The sequence below is a fragment of the Onychostoma macrolepis genome, chromosome 04, assembly GCF_012432095.1.
Source record: "Onychostoma macrolepis isolate SWU-2019 chromosome 04, ASM1243209v1, whole genome shotgun sequence".
Taxonomy (NCBI): domain Eukaryota; kingdom Metazoa; phylum Chordata; class Actinopteri; order Cypriniformes; family Cyprinidae; genus Onychostoma; species Onychostoma macrolepis.
This window is the reverse complement of record NC_081158.1, coordinates 24312954-24334836: the sequence shown is the minus strand read 5'-3', so window position 1 is coordinate 24334836 and position 21883 is coordinate 24312954. Positions and strand designations below refer to the sequence as shown.

Genomic DNA, 21883 nt, shown 5'->3' with positions numbered 1-21883 from the left:
TTTCAGTGTACAATTGTGTGCTGTTTATGATTACACTTCAGTGATCGGAGGGGATTCTCCACCATAAAATTGATAAAATTTGTAAAATTCTGTCATCTGCTCACGCTCATGTTGTTTCAAACCCTTATGACTTTTTCCTCGTTGAACACACACACAAAGATAATGACACCAAATTACACTTTCAGACTCCACAAGTTTTTATTTGGAACACGTCTTTGCATCTTTTTTGACATCTTTGTTGACATTTGACACAGGTTTGAAACTATAAGATGAATAATCATAGAATTTTCACATTGGACAGAACAGTCCCTTCAAAACGCTCTGAGAATCGGTTCAGTTGAATCATAAAAAAGAACCGTCTGATAAGAACGGTTGATTCGCGAATCGAACAGCACCACTGGAGGCGTAACCGTGCAGAACCTGAGCTTAAATCCGCACCCTGCGTTACTTTATCGCATTCATTGAATCTTCCCCGTCTCAGAGCAGCAGCAGCGAGCGTTTACAGCAATGGCCAATTACATTCACGTTCCAGAAGGCGCGCCTGCGGTTCCTAAATTAGATGTGACTCTAGATGAGCACGATTACAGAGCCGGAGCGCTGAAACTCATCAAGACGCTGAGACCCCACTGGAAACCCTCTGAGGTCAAAATGAAGGTAATTCTCACGTCTTTTCTCTTCGCACAACGATTCAGGTGGACGCACACCGACCCTACCCGATTCAGAAAGTCAGCATTTACTGACAGCAGCTCGTTTGAGGCATTATATAATGCAGAAAGCGAAGTTAAGCGTGTTGCGCCTTCAAATCCTGAGCTGCGTCACCAGATGGACCCGTGGGCACCATGGCAGACATTAGCAGACACACAGCAGCCAATGCGAGCTGTCAAAGCACTCATGTTGTAACACTCTCATTCATAAAAATATATTGCTCTTTCATGCGTGCTACAATGTATTTAATGTACCATTCTGAGAAAATTACAGCAGCTTTAAAAATGGAAAAAAACTACAAAATGGAAAGTAAAACTACAAAGGGAAGAATGTGGGTGGCGGATCCTTGGATTTTGTGCATTGTATTTTTGTAGCTTGTTTATTCCTTTTTAACGAATTAGTGTTTGTTTTTATGTTATTGCTATTTAATGAATTACTTCATTAAGTATTCTAAAAGTGACTAGTATCTTTGTTCAATAAGTAGTTAATACCTATTTAGTAGATACTAATACTAATTCCATAAATCCTGATAGTGACAAGTAGCTATGATTAACAAATTGCAAATTTTGCCTTTAAATTCTACACTGTAAAAAGTGGTAAACTGTAATTGGTACTTTAAAGGCTGTTACTACCTGATTAAATCTGTAAAACTTAGTTGAGTTGGTTTAAATGATGTATTGATTCAGTGATCAAATAAAACCAGTTAGAGGTTACCAATTTATTCGGTGTATGGAGAACCGTTCACTTCCAGCTAGTAGCAGTTGTTGGTATCTATTATAATTATACTAGTTATCAGGTGTATGTACGTAGTTACTAAGGTGTAAGTAATAGTTACTAGTTAATAGTGTCTATTCCAGTTTTATTAGAACTTATCAGATACTAGAACCAGTTTATGAGACCTGACGGCACCGGAAAAAAGGTATACAAGACATTTTTTAAAACTTTTGAATGACCATTCACTGATGCTTTGTTACACTCTAAAAAATGCTGGGTTGAATATGGACAAACCCAGCGATTGGGTTGTTTTCAACCAACCTTCTGGGCAGTAACCCAACCGCTGGGTCAAAAACAACCTAATCGCTGGGTATTTATTACTAAGTAAATATTACTTAGTGCTTAGTACCTAGTGCTTAACCCAGCGTTTTTTAGAGTGTAAGAATTATGGAATGTGGAATCCGGGTGGATGTCATTCACTGTTCTGAGAGATGGACAGGACAGATGAATGAAGTATGAGGAAATTTTTTACCTTTACATTAGGGCATCATACAGCATTCCTCATTTCTAAAATGGCTTGAAGTCAGTATTTACGTTGGACAGTCAGTGTCATGGCATTTGTTTGGTATCCAGTGAAGTTACTATAGCACTAATAGGTGTGTGCTTACAGCTGACACACAAAGACGACTGTGATCGTGACATTACACTGCTCTGTTCACCCCAGAGCGCTCTGCATTCATACATGATTGATTAACCTGAGATGGGCGGAATCAAGAGTACAGTGGAGGACATCTATACACAAAGCCTAAAAATGACTTAATGATTGAACAAGACATTTCGCAGAACTTCTTTTTCCAAGAACAAACCTATTTCACATGACTACTCATTCTTCTAGGAGTTTTCAGTCTTTCTGGACGAGCAGGATTTCATGGAGTTTCTTAGAACAAGTCACTTCCGCTAATTACAGAACCTGCATGTATTGACTATTGACCACGGCGTTAACAATGTTCAATGTGACGGTTCAGGTTTCCGTCGCCTTGGTGTTGTTGAGAACTGTGAAGATGGGAATCTTTTTTTTAGTTGTGCATCAGGGGAGACACCTTGAATCAAGTTTTTCAAGTGCTTAGAAGTGGCATTGAATCGAATGACCTCTGATTGAGATGGCTGAGTGGAAATTTCCATGAGGTGATTGGTACTGTATCAATGATTTTCCCAAAGAAATTCACAGCTGAAGAAATCTGAACAATATCCCAACAACACTGGACCTCATAGACAAAAAACTTGAGATGTTCTTCAAAATATCTTAATTTTTTGTTGCACAGATAAAAAAAAAAAGTAAATCATTCCGGTTTTGGAGTAAATAATGACAGAATTTTCATTTGGAGCTGAACTGTCCCTTTAAGTTACAAACAAAGCACATATGAACTCGCGTCCCCATTACAATGTAAACCCGCATGTCGGAAGCCTCCATCTGGATGAAAAGTCAGCAATCTGTAATTATATTCTTGTAAACCTAGCACTGTTTAGCCTAAGGTGCGGAACAGTGTTTCCTTGTATAAACAGAGTTGGTAGGGGTGTGTTATGTCGCTTGCATGTGGGTGGGAAACTAGATATGTCTTGGGTTGTTTTCATCAACTTTGAAACAAAATTGAGTGCTCAGCACATGCCAGACCACTCTGACGCTGGCAGAAATCAAATTCCTGACGTTCCGCCCACTGCCAGTCAATCCCAGATAGTACCGATGATTGTGGGCTGGAATGCTTGGCGTCCCAAACACGCTCCATTTTTACATTAGTAGACAATGTAAATTTGTTCAGCTCTGTCACCCTGAATACACCAACACTTTTGAGTCTAAATAAACTAAAAGTAATTTAGTTGTTTTGGTTACACCGAATTTGGTGATCAATCTTTTTTGTATACATGTAAATAAGAGGTTTCTCTTCAGTTGAGAAACAGAAAAGGAACTCGAAGCATGTGATGCTGATCTCACAAAGTTTATTTTTTTTAATGAACATCACTAAAGGTTAACCTCACAAACTGAGCAAGCTGAAACCAATGACCTCTCTGCATTTCTTCCTCTTTCTGCAGTCTTTTACCGACGGCATCACAAACAAGCTGATTGGCTGTTACGCCGGCGGGTCCATGCAGGACGTGGTCCTGGTTCGGGTCTATGGGTACAAGACAGAACTGTTTGTGGACCGTGAGAACGAAGTGAAGAGCTTCCGTGTCCTGCAGGCACACCGATGTGCTCCACGCCTGTACTGCACCTTCAGCAATGGCCTGTGTTATGAGTTCCTGCAGGGAGTGGCCTGGAGCCCGAGCACATCCGCAGCCCTGCCATGTTCAGGTGAGAAACTGTGTGTTCGAATCCAATCATCCTTTATAATAATGAGCTAATTGATTCAGGACAGCGTGACGGAGATGGAGATACTGGCGCTGACCTCCAACTAGCCAGACACTTGTCACATAACCCCAAACCTTACCCAGTAATCCCTTAAGACATGAATGACGCATTGCACTCTCTCTCTCTCTCTCTCTCTCGCACGCTGACCCAGGCCTCCCGCCAATGCTTGTCGGGTCTCAGACAGCTGTGAAAGAACAAGGCTACTGTGTTAGCAGGGCGATGACTAAAGTGTTGCCGTTTAAATGCATTACCATTTAAAAGTTTGGGGTGAAAAATGAATACTTTCATTCAGCAAGGATGCATTAAATTGAGCAAAAACATCTATATTTAAAAAAAGTGTTTTTCACATTGATAATAATAAGAGAGGTTTTTTGAGCACCAAACCAGTACATTAGAATGATTTCTGAAGGATCAGACACTGAAGACTGGAATAATGATGCTGAAAATTCAACTATGCCATCACAGGAATAAATTACATATAAAATATATTCTACTATAAAACAGTTTGTAGTAATATTTCTCAATATTACTGTTTTTACTATATTTTTGATCAAATAAATGCAGCCTTGGTGAGCATATAAGAGACTCATTTCAAAAATTAGGGATGTACGATATTTATCGGACAGATAAATTATCGACCGATATGGGTGAAAATTACATCATTTTTATTGCTCCGATAAATAAATGAAATCCGATAATTAGATCCGATAAAGTAAGTTTGCTGGTAAATAAATCAATCAGTCTGATTTATCCGAGAGTCATCCACTTTCCGAGTGCAAGGTACTGCAGTGACTCTCAGCTTGTGTCGCGCTCATTACGTCATCATTTGTGAACATGTCTTCGCCGTTCTGGAAGTTTTTCTCGGTGGCAGAGGAGGACAATACCATTGCTAGTTGCAACACATGTTGAGCAAGGATTCCAAGAGGAGGAAAAAAGGCATCAAGTTTGAACACAACAAATCTTATATCTCACTTGAAAGGTCGTCATCGAAGCTGTATTAAAAGAAAATAATAATTAGGGACTTTAAGCAGCCTCCACTGCTGGAACGGCAACGGCATTCCAACGTCATATTACGCGTTCGCGACTTCAGCTGCTACTTCGTTTTATGGTATATACCATTTAATTCCATCAGTATACGATTCTACCATTAGTCTTTCATTTAATCTGTGTTATGTTTAAACTTAAGCTAATTTTAACGATTTTTTTTTTGTTTGTACAAAGATATGTGTGCTCTTAGCAACAGCACCTCCGGTAGCACTGAGACTAAAGATATGTGAAGAGAACAATGTAATTATTGCCTAAACATCCTCCTCATAATCCATCATTTGTATGTAAATAAATGACTGAATGGCGCGTTGCGCTGTCTTGTTTAGGCTGCTTAATGATTTTTATGTTCTCGGCTACGGCGGTGTAACAGCTTACTGCCGGCCAACGTAGCCGTTCCATTCACAGCTGTTGCTTAAAGTCCCTATATAACTTCCTCATTCTCATGCACTAAAAAGGTTGAATAGATGCATTTTTAACTGCAGTTAAAATCTTGTTAACTGCAGATAAACCATAGTTCTGTTAAACCATTTCTGTTACTAAGTATTGTGGTGCCTTACACAAAAAATAAAAACATTTGAAGAGTCAGGACTGATGTTTGCTATTATAGTTAGGCCAGAGCTACTAAAATATCAGTTTCATCAGTGCATCTTAGATTTTGTATTCTCCTGGGTGCACAAACTGCAGATTATATGAAAATTATAATATAAAAATGTGAACTTATCGGTTATCGGTATCGGCCATGAGAAGGACTTAATTATCGGTTATCGGTATCGGTTAAAGTTTTTCATATCATGCATCCCTATCAAAAATGTTTTAAAGGTCTTACCGATCCCAAACTTTTGAACGGTTTATATTACATACTGTAGGGCCACACTGAAAATGTAATCTAAACCTTAAAATAAGCCATTTTTATTTGTTTACAGGCACATTGCGAGGCAGATGGCAAAGTACCATGCCATACATGCCCACAACGGCTGGGTGCCCCAATCAGACCTCTGGCTGAAGATGAGCAAGTTCTTTTCTCTTGTTCCTACACACTTTGTCGACCCTGAGAAGGACCAGAGGTGAGATTTTATTGGCAGGATTGCATTGTGTTTTTAAAGCCGTATATGGTATAATTCTGCTTAGACGTTTTTTAAGCAAAGCAGAACATGTAGACTAACACACCCTTCAGGTTTAATGTCTTTGGGCGATATTGAAGCTGTCAATACAAGCAGGTTCAGATCTCAGCTTCACTTGCTGTGACATACAGAAAGTACTTTCGGGTTTTTTAGATGCATGACATTTCTCATGTTTGTTTGGTTTTTTTTTTCTCCCAATATGCTTTGCTTACATTGTGGTTTGAAAATCCTCCCAATGTTAGATGACATGACTCATCGTGGCACAGACAAATGTGTTTGTACAGATGCAAGCTGACAACAACATGCATTAAGAACTATGTTTATCTTGTTTAGTTTTTTTTTACTTCTACAAATGATTTTAGCAGAAATATTCTTTAATAATAATCTTTTTATAATATAACATCTTTTAAAAATAGATTATCAAGGTATTTTATATAAGATGACAAGCTATATTAAAATATAATAATGACTTATTTACAGAACAGTGTTAACAAGTCAGTGCCAAATACCCATGAAATATCTATTGACAAATTTTTGCAGATGCAACTAAAATTGTACATTGTCTGAAGGAAATGTGAGTGCTTGTATATGCAAAACTAGGATGTGGAGTGTTTTTTGTTTGTTTGTTTGTTTTAACCATGTTGCTGTGCGGGTTGCATAAGTGTTTGTCCAAGTCAAGTTTGAGCTAAAGTAATAGTTCAGGTATGTTTGAGTTTAGAGTTGGATTAGAAGTGGATTATTTTTTTACGCCTTACAGGCACCAAACGTTATTGAGCAACAAGGGCCGACAACAAATTACACGCCCGTACAGTGCCTCTGGAGTTATTTTACTATTTATAGATACTGTTTTTTAAGATTTTTATCTTATTGAGTGAGGCAGCTTTGTGTACAGCGTGCCTTATTTGAATCACGCTGGAACACAAAAGCGCATTTGTGTTTTCTGAATGCATGTACGTTGTCGTCTGTTTCCAGGCTGAACAGTGAGGTGCCCAGCGGCGCGTGTCTTAGAGACGAGATGATCTGGCTTCAGCAGAACCTTTCTAAACTGGGTTCCCCAGTCGTTCTGTGTCACAACGACCTGCTCTGTAAGAACATCATCTACAACCAACAGGAAGGTGAGTTCAACAAACCCCACCAGCTTCCTTCAGCCACAGCGTATGTTTCCCCAACCCCCCCTGCCTAAGGTAGGCTTAAATTTAGTGTTTTCACCTCTGAAATATAAAATGGATGCCCTTTCCTAAAGGATAGTAAAATTACAATCTCATCCAATTTCATCAAGGCATCAGGAGAATCCACTGGTTTCCATAAAATGTGTTTTCTGTTCTTTTGAAATCAAGAGCAAATGTGTGTTTGTGTTTGCTTTGGGGAATATTGTTGAATGCTGTGATGCTGTTTACTATCTTCATGATGTACAGACTGGCGACTGTCTGCTGCTACCTGACCCACAGGATGGAGAGTGAATGCGAGTGTGACTCTCACGAGTCATTCCTGTTATGCACAACGTTTTCAGTTCTTTCCTCTCTGGAAAATATATTTATGAAATAAGGAAGTTTTTCTATAAAACACAGTATCAGACTTTCATAAATTTGCCCAGCTCAGGCTAAGGCACTTCAGCTTTATTTATTCCATGACAAGAAAATAACAGGAAGGAAATTTAAAGCTTAATTTGAATAGAAGTAAGTAATTTGATATTTTTGAAATTTTAGTAATCCAGTGTTTACGTACAACATGTAAATTAGACTAGGAGAGTTATATTAGAATTGAACATGTATAATATTTTATCATTTAAAATATTTTTTTTAATTAGTCATTTTCACATGTTTACTTAATCATTTATCTTTGGTTTGAGTAGATGTTGACATTTTTGTCATGTTCTCAGGTACCAAACCCAATAAAGTACAATATTTTTGTATAAAAAAAATAATATTTATAAATAATGTAACGAATAAAGAACTATATGTTTGTTATATGATTTATTTAGATATATAGATTTTTGGTATATATTATACTGTAGTTATTTAAAAACGTATATATAAATAAAGACACACACACGCGCGCACTTACATTATTACGGTAATTAAAATTCACCCTCTGTTCACTTAAAATCATCAGCATAACAGAAATGACCCACTTGGAAGAGTATGAGCGTGAGAAAATGGCTGCTCTGCCACAGAAGTAGTGTGAGAATGTGTAGTTCCTGTCTCTCACTTTTTTTTTCTTTTTTTTTGAAGTGGCAGCAACAGTCAAACTGATTAGCACCAGCACGTATCGGTTGCCCTAAAGGTATCACTTGCCCCTAAAAACTGTTCTTGAAGCAGTAAATAATTCACGAGCGATTAGAGATTGGGTCATGGAAATCTGCTTTGAGAACAGGGTTTGGAGGCAGCTGCGACCTTGGGCACTTGTTTGTATTTGAGAGAGGAAGGAGAAAAAAGAGCCAAGCCACTTCCTCCAACTCGCTTTTAACACAGACCAAGGGGCGGTAGGAAGTTTTCAAAGTAAAATGTTTATGTTTTTGACATGCCTGCTCACTCGGCCCCCTCCCCTTCCCGACGAGACCAATAGAAACCAAGAACAGGAGCTTTCCGAGATCGTACTTGTTTTCTTGCCTTTCGTTGACACTCAGGGAGTCAAATAAGTTTGAGAGTCCCACAGGCTCGACCTGCACAGGAAGCCGCTGTGGCGTTTGCATAGAGGCAGTAACTTGGGGCCTCATTGGCTGGCTAATGGACCAATGGGGATGCTGTGTGGTGGGGGTGTGCGTTTATGAGAGTTTGAGCCGTGTTTGTTCTTAACGGGGGAGGTGCCCAATGGCCTCTCTGCAGTGAAGCTGTGTGTGTTCTGTGACAGATGTGAGTTTGCCCAAATCTCTTCATCTGCTGCACAGGGCTATAGCCACTGACTGGAGGTGTTCAGTGTGTCCCGCTAGGACGCCACCGGGTCCGGTAACCACCTCACGTGTCTCTTTCTGTAGACCAACACTTCTGTCCAATTTCAATCAAACTTTTTTTTTTTCTACACACCATAAGCTCTAGAGCACTGGGAATGCAAGGCAACGTAAAGTCAAACACACTTTAGGTGCAGTAATGTAACATATAACAAACTAGGCAGTGATTAATGAATAATGCATTACACATATGTAGACTGAGAGGAGTAAGGTTTTGTATTCTGAAGTCGACACTGTCTACATCACCTGACTGATCAAGTCATTGCTTGCTAGACCACTGCTATACAGACTATGTGCCACTAGATGGCAACGTTGCCCATTTTCTCTCCTTTAACTCCTCTGTCCTTCCTGCCCTGTGGTTTTACAGTACAGCCGTCTCCGTTTTTTTTATTTGTATTTATTTATTTGCATTTTCTAAAGCTGTGAACTCTTGTCTAACCTGACTTTATTCTATTTTTTTTTTTTTTTTTTTCTCTCTTCTCTTACATTTACTGTTGTGTTTCCTCCTGTAGAGCAGAAGACCGTTTACGCGAGGCGCTCTTTCTTTCACCAGTCACAATATTTCCTGGAAAACTTGCAATAACTTTGCCCACTCGCTTAATAATTTGTATTCAAGCAGGAATCATTGTTTGGTTTCAGTTGAAATATTCTCAAATAAATAAATAAATAAAAATGTAAATATACACACATTTAAAAAAATATATATAAATAAAGCAAAAAGTTGCAAGTTTTCTACTTTTCTTCTTAGCAGACTCATGTAAATGGTGATTCATCAATTAGATAAACTTATTAAATTAATTATAGATAATCATAATTTTTTATATTATTGTTATTAATATAAAAAAAACTTTAAGCATGTATTATGTTTTTAATTGCTTGTTTCTAATTTAAGAGTGTTGAAATATTGCACTTTCCAGAATATAGAATCAATTTCACTTACCCCACACTTAAACCTTTATAATAAATTATTGAAAAGTGTTAAAATCAGGGAATTCTATTTTGTGCTCTTTTTTTTTTTTTTTTTAAATGATACAATTAATAATGTTCATATTTGGCTGAAATGATACATGATGGGGTATAAGCATGGATATAATGAACATCAAAAATATTATAAAGATTGTTGCATCATGATCTGAGAGTAGCTTTTTTGACATCATTGCCAAAACGGTCAGTATCTGAGAATTTTAATTCAGAAACATTATCATTTCAAAAGTGCAAAGGTTAATTTAGCGCAACTGTTTGTCAAACACATGAAATAAAATCATTACCATTGTACACACATGATCAGGTCATTACTACAGGATGTGAAAACTATTTTAAATGAAATGAAACCATTTTTCAAAGTGACCCTAATTGAAGAATCACCTAAATATAACATGCGGTTTATTCCACATGCATGCTATAAGTGCATGAAATCTGTCCTCATGTCTTGTTCACTTTGTCATTTGTTTATTCTCTCTTGTCTTGCACCAGAATGCAAATCCTTACTCCTTTTCCCAGATGTGATTTGATAAGTCATTTAAATTGCAGATAATGCCCATGTAGTGTTGGTTTGCTAATACAGGCAATAGATTGTTACAGTAAAAAAGAACAAGGGTTATTAAGAAGACAATGCCCGTGAGCTTTTCTAAACAAATTGCTATTTGTTTCCCCTCCTGCAGGAAATGTCAAATTCATTGACTACGAATATGCTGGGTACAATTATCAAGCCTTTGACATTGGGAATCACTTCAATGAATTTGCAGGTAATGCGATACGAACACAAATTAAGCTATTGTGTAGAAGAGAAAAGAACCTGCTTGACCAGGTTACGTGTGGCCTTCTTGTGATTGACAGGTCTGAATGAGGTGGACTACACTCTGTATCCTGGGCGAGAGCTCCAGTTGCAGTGGCTCCGGGCCTATCTGGAGGCCTACAAGGAGTACAAATCACAGGGCACACGGGTCTCCAACACTGAAGTGGAGGTGCTGTACGTGCAAGTGAACCGCTTCGCCTTGGTGAGTCCAAACTGGATTTATCCGCCACGGTCTGGAATCGTGACGCATTTCGATCCATCTGCACCCTGCCAAATTAAACATCAGACTTTTGTTTTTTCAATGTAATTACTGTCTTTAATGACATGCAGCATTTTACAAAGTAAACTAGAACATCGTGAGCAGTTTAACTATTTAGCAGGTAGATCGTCTGCATTAGAGCGACGCTTGAAGTGGAGACAAAGGTATGAATAGTGATTGCAAGTTGTCAGGGAAGGAGCCTTGACATCCTGCCCATCTTTGCAAGCGTCTAATGAGAGGACCTCTGGGTGTTTGTGTGCGTTCGCAGGTCATTCTTTGATGAGCGAGTAGCACACCTGCCCTTTCTTGATGATGATATTTACTTTGGAGATGAAAACTAATTTAATATCCGGTTTACTCTCGCCGTTCAGTTTTTTGTGATCAATAGACGTGTTAAAAGCAGGGCAGACATTTTTTGATTCTGTTGGGAAGAAGAAGAAGAAGAAAAAAAATCAACCTCTGGCTTTCAGTAATTGTGAACAAAACTGTGGGAGGCTCTGTTTTCTCTCCTGTCCCTGAGAGAGACCTTGAGAGACGCTACAACAAATGCCAGAGGAATGCCATAGTGTGAGGCTTAATGAATGTGATTTGTTGCCTTCATTTTGGATTCCTTTTTCTTAATTGAAAACCATAGAAAACTGAATAGCACTGAAAATGTTTTACAGTATTAATTAGAATATGAGCCTATCCTGATTAAGTAAGTGTCTATGTTAATGCACTAACCTGCCACAAACAGATTAAGATAATATTATGGTTTCTAGAACTCTAAGGCAGCTGTCTTATGCTTTTAATAATCAGAATTTTGTATTCATTTATATCTATATTACATAATTTAGATGATATTATAGCAAACAAAGGCAATTCTGAATAAAATTGGATACAGCTGCGAAAAAGCTACAAAGAGGAAATCAATAGAAAATTGCAAAAATTGTGTATTTATATGCTTTGTACACCACCTTTCAAAAGTTTGGTCAGTAAGATGTTTTTTTTTTTTTTTTAATAAAAATGAATACTTTTATTCAGCAAGGATGCATACAATTGATCAAAAGTGACATTAAAGACTTTCTATTTATCAAAATGTTTCCACAAAAATATGTTTTCAACATTGTAATAATAAGAAATGTTTCTTGAGCACCAAATCAGCATATTATAATGATTTCTGAAGGATCATGTGACACTGAAGACTGAAGTAATGGCTGCTGAAAATCCAGCTTTATACCATCACATGAGTGAATTACATTATATAATTACTATTTAATGTTATAGTATATATTGTATCGAAATAGAATGATAATATTTCACAACAGTATTTTTAATTAAATTAATGCAGCCTTGGTGAGAATAATGGACTTTTTTCAAAAACATTAGAGACTTTTGAACAGTAGTGTATTTTAAATGAATTTATAAGTATATAACCAATGAGTTTATTTAACCAATATTTCTAAATAATATCATTCTAAGGACTTGCCATTTTAGATTGGCGTGGGTGTGTGTGCTTTATGTCACCCTGATGTTTGCACACCATCTTCACATGCCTAAGCCAGGAGACATGGAGCTTTATAAAAGATGGTCTGAATATACTCCGAGATTGTGTCTGAGGGGGTTCGGGACCCTTGACTCTGACAGAGAGGCAAACATTTATTCTGTGCAGTTGAGCGAAAAACACAGAGGATAGAGACTTTATTATAGGCCAGCAAACCCGTGATCTTTACTCACATGATGGCAGGAGTGATTCAGTCTCATCAGAGGGCTTTTATATAAATGCCACATTTTATAAGCTTTTACTTCACTGTCAGTGATCCAGAATCAACACAAATAACTTCCATGCAGTTATCTTTTTTCCTTTTTTAATGGGTCCACTAAAAGGAAGCCGTCTTTGCTTAGAAAGGCGTGGGTCAAATGTTTCCATGCAACAATACAACATACAATCTGTCGCAGTTAACTCCAGTGTCAGGGTGATCTCACGAAGCCTGTCAGGAATATTTCTTAGTCCTGTTTTACCCCCTGACATCAAAATAGAAAATAAAGAAAAATTTTTGTTCTTATTAAATGAAGTCTGTTTTTGTGAACATTAAGATTTATGCATTGAAACATTATTTTTTATAATTGTTAAACAAGTCCAGCAAATCTAGTTTGGGAACAAATGATATACTTATAGTTAATTTGAAATATTAATACATTAAGTTAGTATTTGTTGTACTGAATTTAAAAGACACTGATTCTAATAAAATACATTTTTGAGGATAGATGTTCATAAAATTTATTTATTTATGTAAAATCTTCCAGGTACTAAACACTTCTCTTTCTTAAAGTAAAATATTCATGTCATATTCATATGATATTTTATGTACTATTATAGTATTAATTAATACTTTGAAATAGCTTTTTAAGTGTTTTCGTTTTAATTTTAGTTGACGTTTTAGTTAAAGTTATTGTCATTTTTATTACAATGTTTTAAATATTTTAATTTAGCTTTATTTTATTTCAGTTTTAGTAATTTTAATATTTATTTTTAAAGTTGATCTTTTTAAAGGTTTTATGATATTTTATATTTTAATCTTATATTTAATTTTATTTCAACTCAATTTTAACAATCAAAACACTGATATGAATATAATTGCAGTTACATATAATTTTTTTTTTTCATTTGATTTTGGGATACAATATGAATGTCAATATCCTGATATCTTCCTCTGTGAAAAAGTAAATCAGAAATGAAAGCTATCCTCATTTTTCCTCATGTTCTTGTTCTCCCCAGGCATCTCATTTCTTTTGGGGACTGTGGGCATTGATCCAAGCTCAGTACTCCACCATTGACTTTGACTTCTTGGGGTAAGTTTTCACTTTTCAACAAGATCCATATAATCAAGATTTCAATGAAATGTATTCTCATTCTTGGCCACCAAATTTGCTTCTGCAGATACGCAGTTCTCCGTTTCAGCCAGTACTTCAAGATGAAACCAGAGGTGACGTCACTGCACCTTCCAGAATAATCTGTCAGGTTTTGGCTTGCGCTACTCCAGAGAAGGGCTCCCCCTGGTGGACACAGGAACTAGCTGGAGCCCTCTTCAGTTTGTAGACTGAACACTGCACTTACTTGTCTGAACACATCATTTTAGATAAGCCCCAAATCACCTCTGAACTCAAAGCAGGTTTAGCGTTGTAGAAAACCAAGCACCTAAGCCCTCCTCCTCGCTTTTATGTGGCGGTCGAGAGAGAGGCTCACCCCAGTGCCCTAGTCCATTTTCAGTGAAGTGAAATTGCCAATTGAGGAAGCAAACAACTCATATAGATGGCTTACTTTAGAGCCTCGACTTGCCATTGTATGTGAAGAGCGAGCCCTGGAGAATCTCAAATTAAGAAAAGCTCCCCAGATACCGATCCTCCAAGGACAGGGAACCTCTGACAACAATTATTATCTGAAGACAGAGAGGAGGGCCGCTAGGTCTGTTTCCAGCAACTAACTATCATCCTAAAGGTCATTCCTGCTTGTTTACACAACTTTTAATGGGAGAAATCAGTGTACTGTAAGATAAGGTAGGCTTTACTGTATGGATAGTCACTGATTCTGTCTAAACAGTGAACTTTGGGCCTGTCAGTTCCTACGAGGGTTGTTCCTGGCACAGCTGCATTAAGATGTGTAATTCAGGGACCAATAGAAGCTTCGTTGTTCGTTTCTGGCAGACGATTCCTCCCCCGTCCTGTCACTGTGAACCACTGTATAGCCCATTCATTAAGTTTCTCATTGTTTTCTCAGCGTGGTGCTTGGAGAAAGTAGACGCACAGTAGCCGTGGCTACAACGAGCCGGTAGCTAATCTGAAGCCCACACCAAAGTGCTGATATTTCTTGCTTGTACATTATGCACAGTGTATTTTTTCATGGTAGAAATAACGTGGTAATATTGACATTTCGAACGGTGGTTTTTGTACTTATTTAAATGGCGCTGTCAAAGAGGTCACTCTTGAGACGTGCGCTTTTTCTGGGAGGTATCAGTGAACTTTTTGTAATGGATGTATTTCCTGGAAGCCTTAACGATGGTATCACCTGCTGGACGCACTAAAGCTTTTGTATTCGTAACCCTCATCCGCATAGCTAAATTACAGGCCTTTTTGCACAAACTCTGATTGCTTTAAGAACAAAATCAGTGCTCACTTCACCTCGCAATGGGCCGCTCTTTCTGCTTATGACTAGTTTTAACTGCACATGGATGGGAGATTTTGGTAATGTTTTATTTTGCAGGGTCCCTGTTACTAAATTAACTGCTATAGGAAAAACTATTTATGTGTAACCAAGTTACACAGTAATGGCGTTGTAGTTTATTAATCAGATTACTTACTCGGAACCAAGGTCAGAAGTGAATCTGGACTTTGAAGTGGACAAAAATGCCCTAGAAATGTTAAATGTAAGGGCAAATAATGTCCTTGTGTAAATTATATATATATTTTTATCTGTTATACCACTGTTCAGAAGTTTGGAGTCAATTAGATTTTATTTTATTTATTTATTTTTGAAAGAAATGTATACTTTTATTCAGTTCTTTTCTTTTTATTCATCAAAGAATCCTGAAGAAGTATCACAGTTTCCACAAAACATATTAAGCTTTACAACTGGGTTTAATATTAATAATAAGAAGAAATGTTTTTTTGAGCACCAAATTATTATATTAGATTTGCTTCTGAAGGACCATGTGACACTGAAGACTGAAGTAATGGCTGCTTTGCCATAAAAAAAACTTTTTATTTTTTATTTTATTTGTTTTTTTAAAAGGCTGATCTAATTTTGTGTTTAGACACCATAGTTACCACTTAAATAACCTGATTCATTTAAATTGAGATAGAGAACAAGATATAATATGCCACTGAAATCAATTCCACTGAAATCAGTGTTGCTCAGTACACATGAGCAATGTATTATAAAGTGTGACCAAGATGTTTTAGTTTTTTTTTCCAAGAAGTTTCTGGTGCAAACCTCAGCTCTTGAGACTTGCCTTCGCACCGCCTGGCTACCCTCATTTACCTCAATTTCCTGTGTCAGTTTGCCTATACTACAAACAACCATATACAATTCTGTAAATACTAGAAACTGTGAATTTCTGGTTGTTTTATTGTATTTTGACGTATGCTTCTTTTTCTATGCCAGTTCTTTTGTAACTGTCAAGCTTGCACCTTGATCACGTTTTTGAACTGTCAAAGACCACACAGAATGCTACATTTTATTTTTTCCTTTTTTTTTTTTTTCTTTTACACCAGAAATGTTCATCAAACAATAGTAGTGGAAAATGTATCTCTTTTAACAGTCTGTGAAGATTAACTGATTTCTTTGCACTCTTAGCATTTATATAAACCCGAAAGTGATGGGTGGTTCCAGCTTTCAACCAATGAAGTGCTTCTGGTGAACATAAGATGTACAGAACTGCCTCATGCAAGCATCTACTGGCGGTTTTTAGTGTAGGTGTATATATACAACTGTAAACAAACTGTAAAAGAAAATCTTTGCTTATTATTAAACAATGCCTGTTGTCAGTAACTAAACAGAGATATTCTTTTTCTAAGAAGAACTGTTAGATTTAATAATAATCTGGGGATGAAATCCTGAAGTGTTGCATTGTAGATTCTGTATCAAATCCTTTGAATAGAAATAAAATGAAACAAATAATATTTGCCCCATTTTCTTGTCTTGATTTCCCATTCTGCTTTAAAAAAGAGATTGTGTCATGAAAAATAATATTTTTATGCAATTTACCTACTTGATCTGCAATATGTCCACACTGTAAAAAGTGAAAGTTGACTTAACTTTAAAAAATTGAGGAAACCTGTTGCCTTAAAATTATTAAGTACATAATAATAATAAAAAAAAGTTAAGTGAACTTGACAATTCAAATAACTTATTTTTTTTAAATTATCATTTACTTAAAAATTTTAAGGCAACCTCAATTTCCTCAATTTTTTTTAAGTTAAGTCAACTTATCACTTTTTACAGTGCATGCAGAGCTCAATATGTTTTAACCCTCATGTTTTTTCTGAAAATGCTAGTCAATGCTATTGCATTTGACTAAAACTTCTCGAGTTCGCTTATGAAAAAGTTTTTTTTTCTTTACACTTGTGGTGTTTTGGTCAAAAATGATTGACCTACAAAACAATTGTGGTACCACTTTACTTAAAGCCTTTGTGTAAAATGCTTTATAAAAGTAGTTTTATTGTATTAATTATGCCTTGTATGCACCTTATAATGCATTGTACAATTGCATGAATAATTATAACCATACACTTATAAATTCATTTTTACACTATGCATTTTAAATTCAGTTAGCTATAATTATTTACGACAAGATATAATGCATTACAAAGCACATTATGAATAATTATAATGCATTAATACCATTTAATAGCCCATTATAATGCATTATACATAAAGGCTTAAAGTAAAGTGTTACCAAAATTGCTTGTAAATTTCTCATTATGATATATATATCTATAATTATCTACAAATAATGCCTTTATTCTCTCAAAAACTAAGGTGCATAAGCTCAGGCCTACAATCAATCGGTTCCAAAAGGGAATCCAAAAGCTGTGCTAATTGAAAGAAAACAAGTTCACAAAAAGACACAGTCCAAGATTTGGTTATAATATAGCATAATGAGAGATTTACAAGCAATTTATAAAATATATTGGTCATTTTGGACTGGGAACACCAAATTAGGTAAAGGATTTTTTTTTAGCACAGCACAATGTTACAAGGAGTAATGGATTAAGCCAGCATTTTTTGTTCACAAAAGTAGTTAACGGTAGTGAATGGGAAAAAAATCATGCCTGCATTTTATGCTACAGAGTGTTTCAGAAAGAAATAATTATAACGGCGCTCCAGTTCAGACTGTAATTGAATTAGTTCCAGTCCCTCCAGCGACTTCCACCAAGAGCTCTGCATTAATTACCAAATTCAATATCTGTATTCACGCCTCAACTTATTTCCATTTTACAAAGGTCAAATTACAAACACTTGTCTGAAATAATTACAAGTGCTGAGACGCAAACATATCGAGATATTAGGACAATTCTTGTGCCTCATTTACATACAATAATATGAGCAAAAAACATAATACGCCTAAAAGTTTGTTCCCTACAAACTTCTCTACACGTTTTCATCATTAAAAGCAAGATGCATTGAACAAAAAGCCCATGCATGCTGCACGCATCTATTCATGCCTCTGCTTTTTCCCACAACAGGTGGTAGACATGGACTAAATGACTGAAAAAGCTTAAAAGCAGCTGAAGGCAGAACGGACCAGACAAAGCTCGCATTCACAGCATCTCTTTTAACACACCGCAGGAGGGTGTAATAAAGCAATACGCAGTTATGGGAGCGTGTCTCATAGAGACAAGGTCATGATAATACGGTTTGAGGAATAAAGATGTAAAAGCCGCTGGGTTTGTGAGCCACAAACAATGTGCAGCGGGTCAGGGCGTTCATTCATCTTGATTAGATGTGCCAACCTAATTACAAGCGGAGGAAACAGTAATTAGCACAAGTCTCACCTCGTTAATCACAAAAGACTTCTTCAGTCTATTTTTATCTGATTAATGGCTCTTTAAACATAGGGGGGGGATATTTATATTTGGGGTAATTGTACTCAGCTTGCACGATCTAGTTTTATTTCACTGTAACCTCATTAGTTTTCATTGTTTAATGGAAGCTCTTGTCGTAGCTAATGTGTGTATCTTCACAATGAGATGACTGTAATAGGCTGCAAGGCTGATCTGATGTTTCCAGGGTATTAATGAAGATTTTGTTTATGGCTAGCAGCATGTGTATATACACGTCAAAAGAGGGCTGTGTGTCGAAATCATATTGTGTGCATTCATGACCACTGAAAATCATTAAGATGGGAAAGACACCACAGGTAAATAGAGTAAAACTATAACTATATATATATATACAGTGAGGAAAATAAGTATTTGAACACCCTGCTATTTTGCAAGTTCTCCCACTTAGAAATCATGGAGGGGTCTGAAATTGTCATCGTAGGTGCATGTCCACTGTGAGAGACATAATCTAAAAAAAATCCAGAAATCACAATGTATGATTTTTAACTATTTATTTGTATGATACAGCTGCAAATAAGTATTTGAACACCTGAGAAAATCAATGTTAATATTTGGTACAGTAGCCTTTGTTTGCAATTACAGAGGTCAACGTTTCCTGTAGTTTTCACCAGGTTTGCACACACTGCAGGAGGGATTTTGGCCCACCTCCACACAGATCTTCTCTAGATCAGTCAGGTTTCTGGCCTGTCGCTGAGAAACACGGAGTTTGAGCTCCCTCAAAGATTCTCTATTGGGTTTAGGTCTGGAGACTGGCTAGGCCACGCCAGAACCTTGATATGCTTCTTACAGAGCCACTCCTTGGTTATCCTGGCTGTGTGCTTGGTCATTGTCATGTTGGAAGACCCAGCCTCGACCCATCTTCAATGCTCTAACTGAGGGAAGGAGGTTGTTCCCCAAAATCTCGCAATACATGGCCCCGGTCATCCTCTCCTTAATACAGTGCAGTCGCCCTGTCCCATGTGCAGAAAAACCCCCAAAGCATGATGCTACCACCCCATGCTTCACAGTAGGGATGGTGTTCTTGGGATGGTACTCATCATTCTTCTTCCTCCAAACACGTTTAGTGGAATTATGACCAAAAGTTCTATTTTGGTCTCATCTGACCACATGACTTTCTCCCATGACTCCTCTGGATCATCCAAATGGTCATTGGCAAACTTAAGTCGGGCCTGGACATGTGCTGGTTTAAGCAGGGGAACCTTCCGTGCCATGCATGATTTCAAACCATGACGTCTTAGTGTATTACCAACAGTAACCTTGGAAGCGGTGGTCCCAGCTCTTTTCAGGTCATTGACCAGCTCCTCCCGTGTAGTTCTGGGCTGATTTCTCACCTTTCTTAGGATCATTGAGACCCCACGAGGTGAGATCTTGCATGGAGCCCCAGTCCGAGGGAGATTGACAGTCATGTTTAGCTTCTTCCATTTTCTAATGATTGCTCCAACAGTGGACCTTTTTCACCAAGCTGCTTGGCAATTTCTCCGTAGCCCTTTCCAGCCTTGTGGAGGTGTACAATTTTGTCTCTAGTGTCTTTGGACAGCTCTTTGGTCTTGGCCATGTTAGTAGTTGGATTCTTACTGATTGTATGGGGTGGACAGGTGTCTTTATGCAGCTAACGACCTCAAACAGGTGCATCTAATTTAGGATAATAAATGGAGTGGAGGTGGACATTTTAAAGGCAGACTAACAGGTCTTTGAGGGTCAGAATTCTAGCTGATAGACAGGTGTTCAAATACTTATTTGCAGCTGTATCATACAAATAAATAGTTAAAAATCATACATTGTGATTTCTGGATTTTTTTTTAGATTATGTCTCTCACAGTGGACATGCACCTACGATGACAATTTCAGACCCCTCCATGATTTCTAAGTGGGAGAACTTGCAAAATAGCAGGGTGTTCAAATACTTATTTTCCTCACTGTATATATATATATACACCGAGCTGATTAAGTACATTAAGACAGTTGTTTTGTATTACACGTTTTCTGAATTGGTAGGTTTAAATATTTCTAAAACAGAATTCTGCACCTAAATAAAGCCAGGTTCAAAGTTCTTCACAAATTACATTTTTTTTACAGAGTGAGATAAAATATTTTATCACTCCATCAATCAGAAAATATTGTCAACAGAAAAAGGCAATTAATATATGAACAAGTCTCTCCGGAAGAACCTTCAGAATATATATCTACAGGTGCAATTAGATAAAGTCTAATAAAATTATCACTTGAAGGTGTATTTTGGATGTTTTCTGTCCACTAGACTAAAAAAAGACAAGTTATTGAATCAAAATAGCATAAAAACACAAAATTATGAATGAAAGTGGCTGAAAAACAATGGTTTTGCCTGTAGTATTTTGCCTTTTAACAGCAACTAACATCAAGCCTGCAACATCAATAAGGTGTAAATGCTTTAAAGGGACAGAATATCAAAAAAAAAAAAAAAAAAAAATGTCTGCTTTATTTCTTCTGTGCAACACAAAAAACAATATTGTGAAGAATGTTTCTGATTCTGACCACACAATGAATGTCAGTGGGGTCAAACAAACATTTTTGGATCCCATTTCCTTTCATTGTATGGAGAAAAAAAAACAAAAAAAACAGAGACATTTTCAAAATACCTTCTATAAGTCAAGCATGTGTGCAACATCATGATAAACGATGACAGAAATTTCATTTTCAGCTGAACTATCCCTTTAAATGAATGTGGGCTGATCCTATCCAGGTGCATTTTGACAAATTATTTTCATCAAAGCACTCTGTGTTAGACTTGTCCATGCTGTGTTCCCTTTATAGAGGAGTCATTGTTGAAACAGATTCAGATTCAACTAAATAAGCCATTGTACAATGAAAGATTGCAGCGGAGAAACATCTGGCAACAGCAGGCCGCTGGAGTGTTTGTCTACAGATGCGGAACAATTCCAGCTCAGATTTACAACAAAGACTACATGCAATATGCAGCGTAATGGCCTGGATCAAAAGCCCCAAATTGAGGAGCTAAAGATTGCGAATCAGATTAACGACTCTCGCACAATACCGACAGCTGTTCGTAACGCGGAGAGCTAAAGATATTCCCTCAGATTAACAGCGATGACAATGCCAGCAGCTGCTGCTAGAATGGATAATAACAATAGACGGGCGAGCGGACTAAGAAGATGGAGAAAAACATGTGCTATCATGACAAAGGGGTTGACAGACTCTAATGCTTTACATCCCACAATCCCCGAGGATCAAACGGGCTTTGTATCAGCGCGCCGCTCTGCACTTAACTCTTACGAGAGGGCTCCAAAACTAA

General features: G+C 37.1%; 1 protein-coding gene and 1 long non-coding RNA gene across 2 annotated transcripts in view; one reads left to right on the top strand and one right to left on the bottom strand.

Annotated features, from left to right (window-relative positions):
• The first annotated feature begins 424 nt into the window (after positions 1 to 424).
• etnk1 (ethanolamine kinase 1) lies at positions 425 to 16650 on the top strand. The gene is given in 9 exon segments (XM_058773131.1): positions 425 to 654; positions 3508 to 3721; positions 3724 to 3766; positions 5794 to 5934; positions 6964 to 7106; positions 10600 to 10683; positions 10775 to 10935; positions 13751 to 13824; positions 13913 to 16650. Coding segments are annotated over 9 exon segments (1080 nt in total). The 5' UTR covers positions 425 to 507; the 3' UTR covers positions 13986 to 16650.
• Positions 10863 to 21883, bottom strand: part of LOC131538944 (uncharacterized) — a 43519-nt gene continuing 32498 nt past the window's right edge. The window contains exon 4 of the long non-coding RNA XR_009270755.1: positions 10863 to 11000. This is a non-coding gene — a long non-coding RNA (uncharacterized LOC131538944). The remainder of the gene's footprint in view (positions 11001 to 21883) is intronic.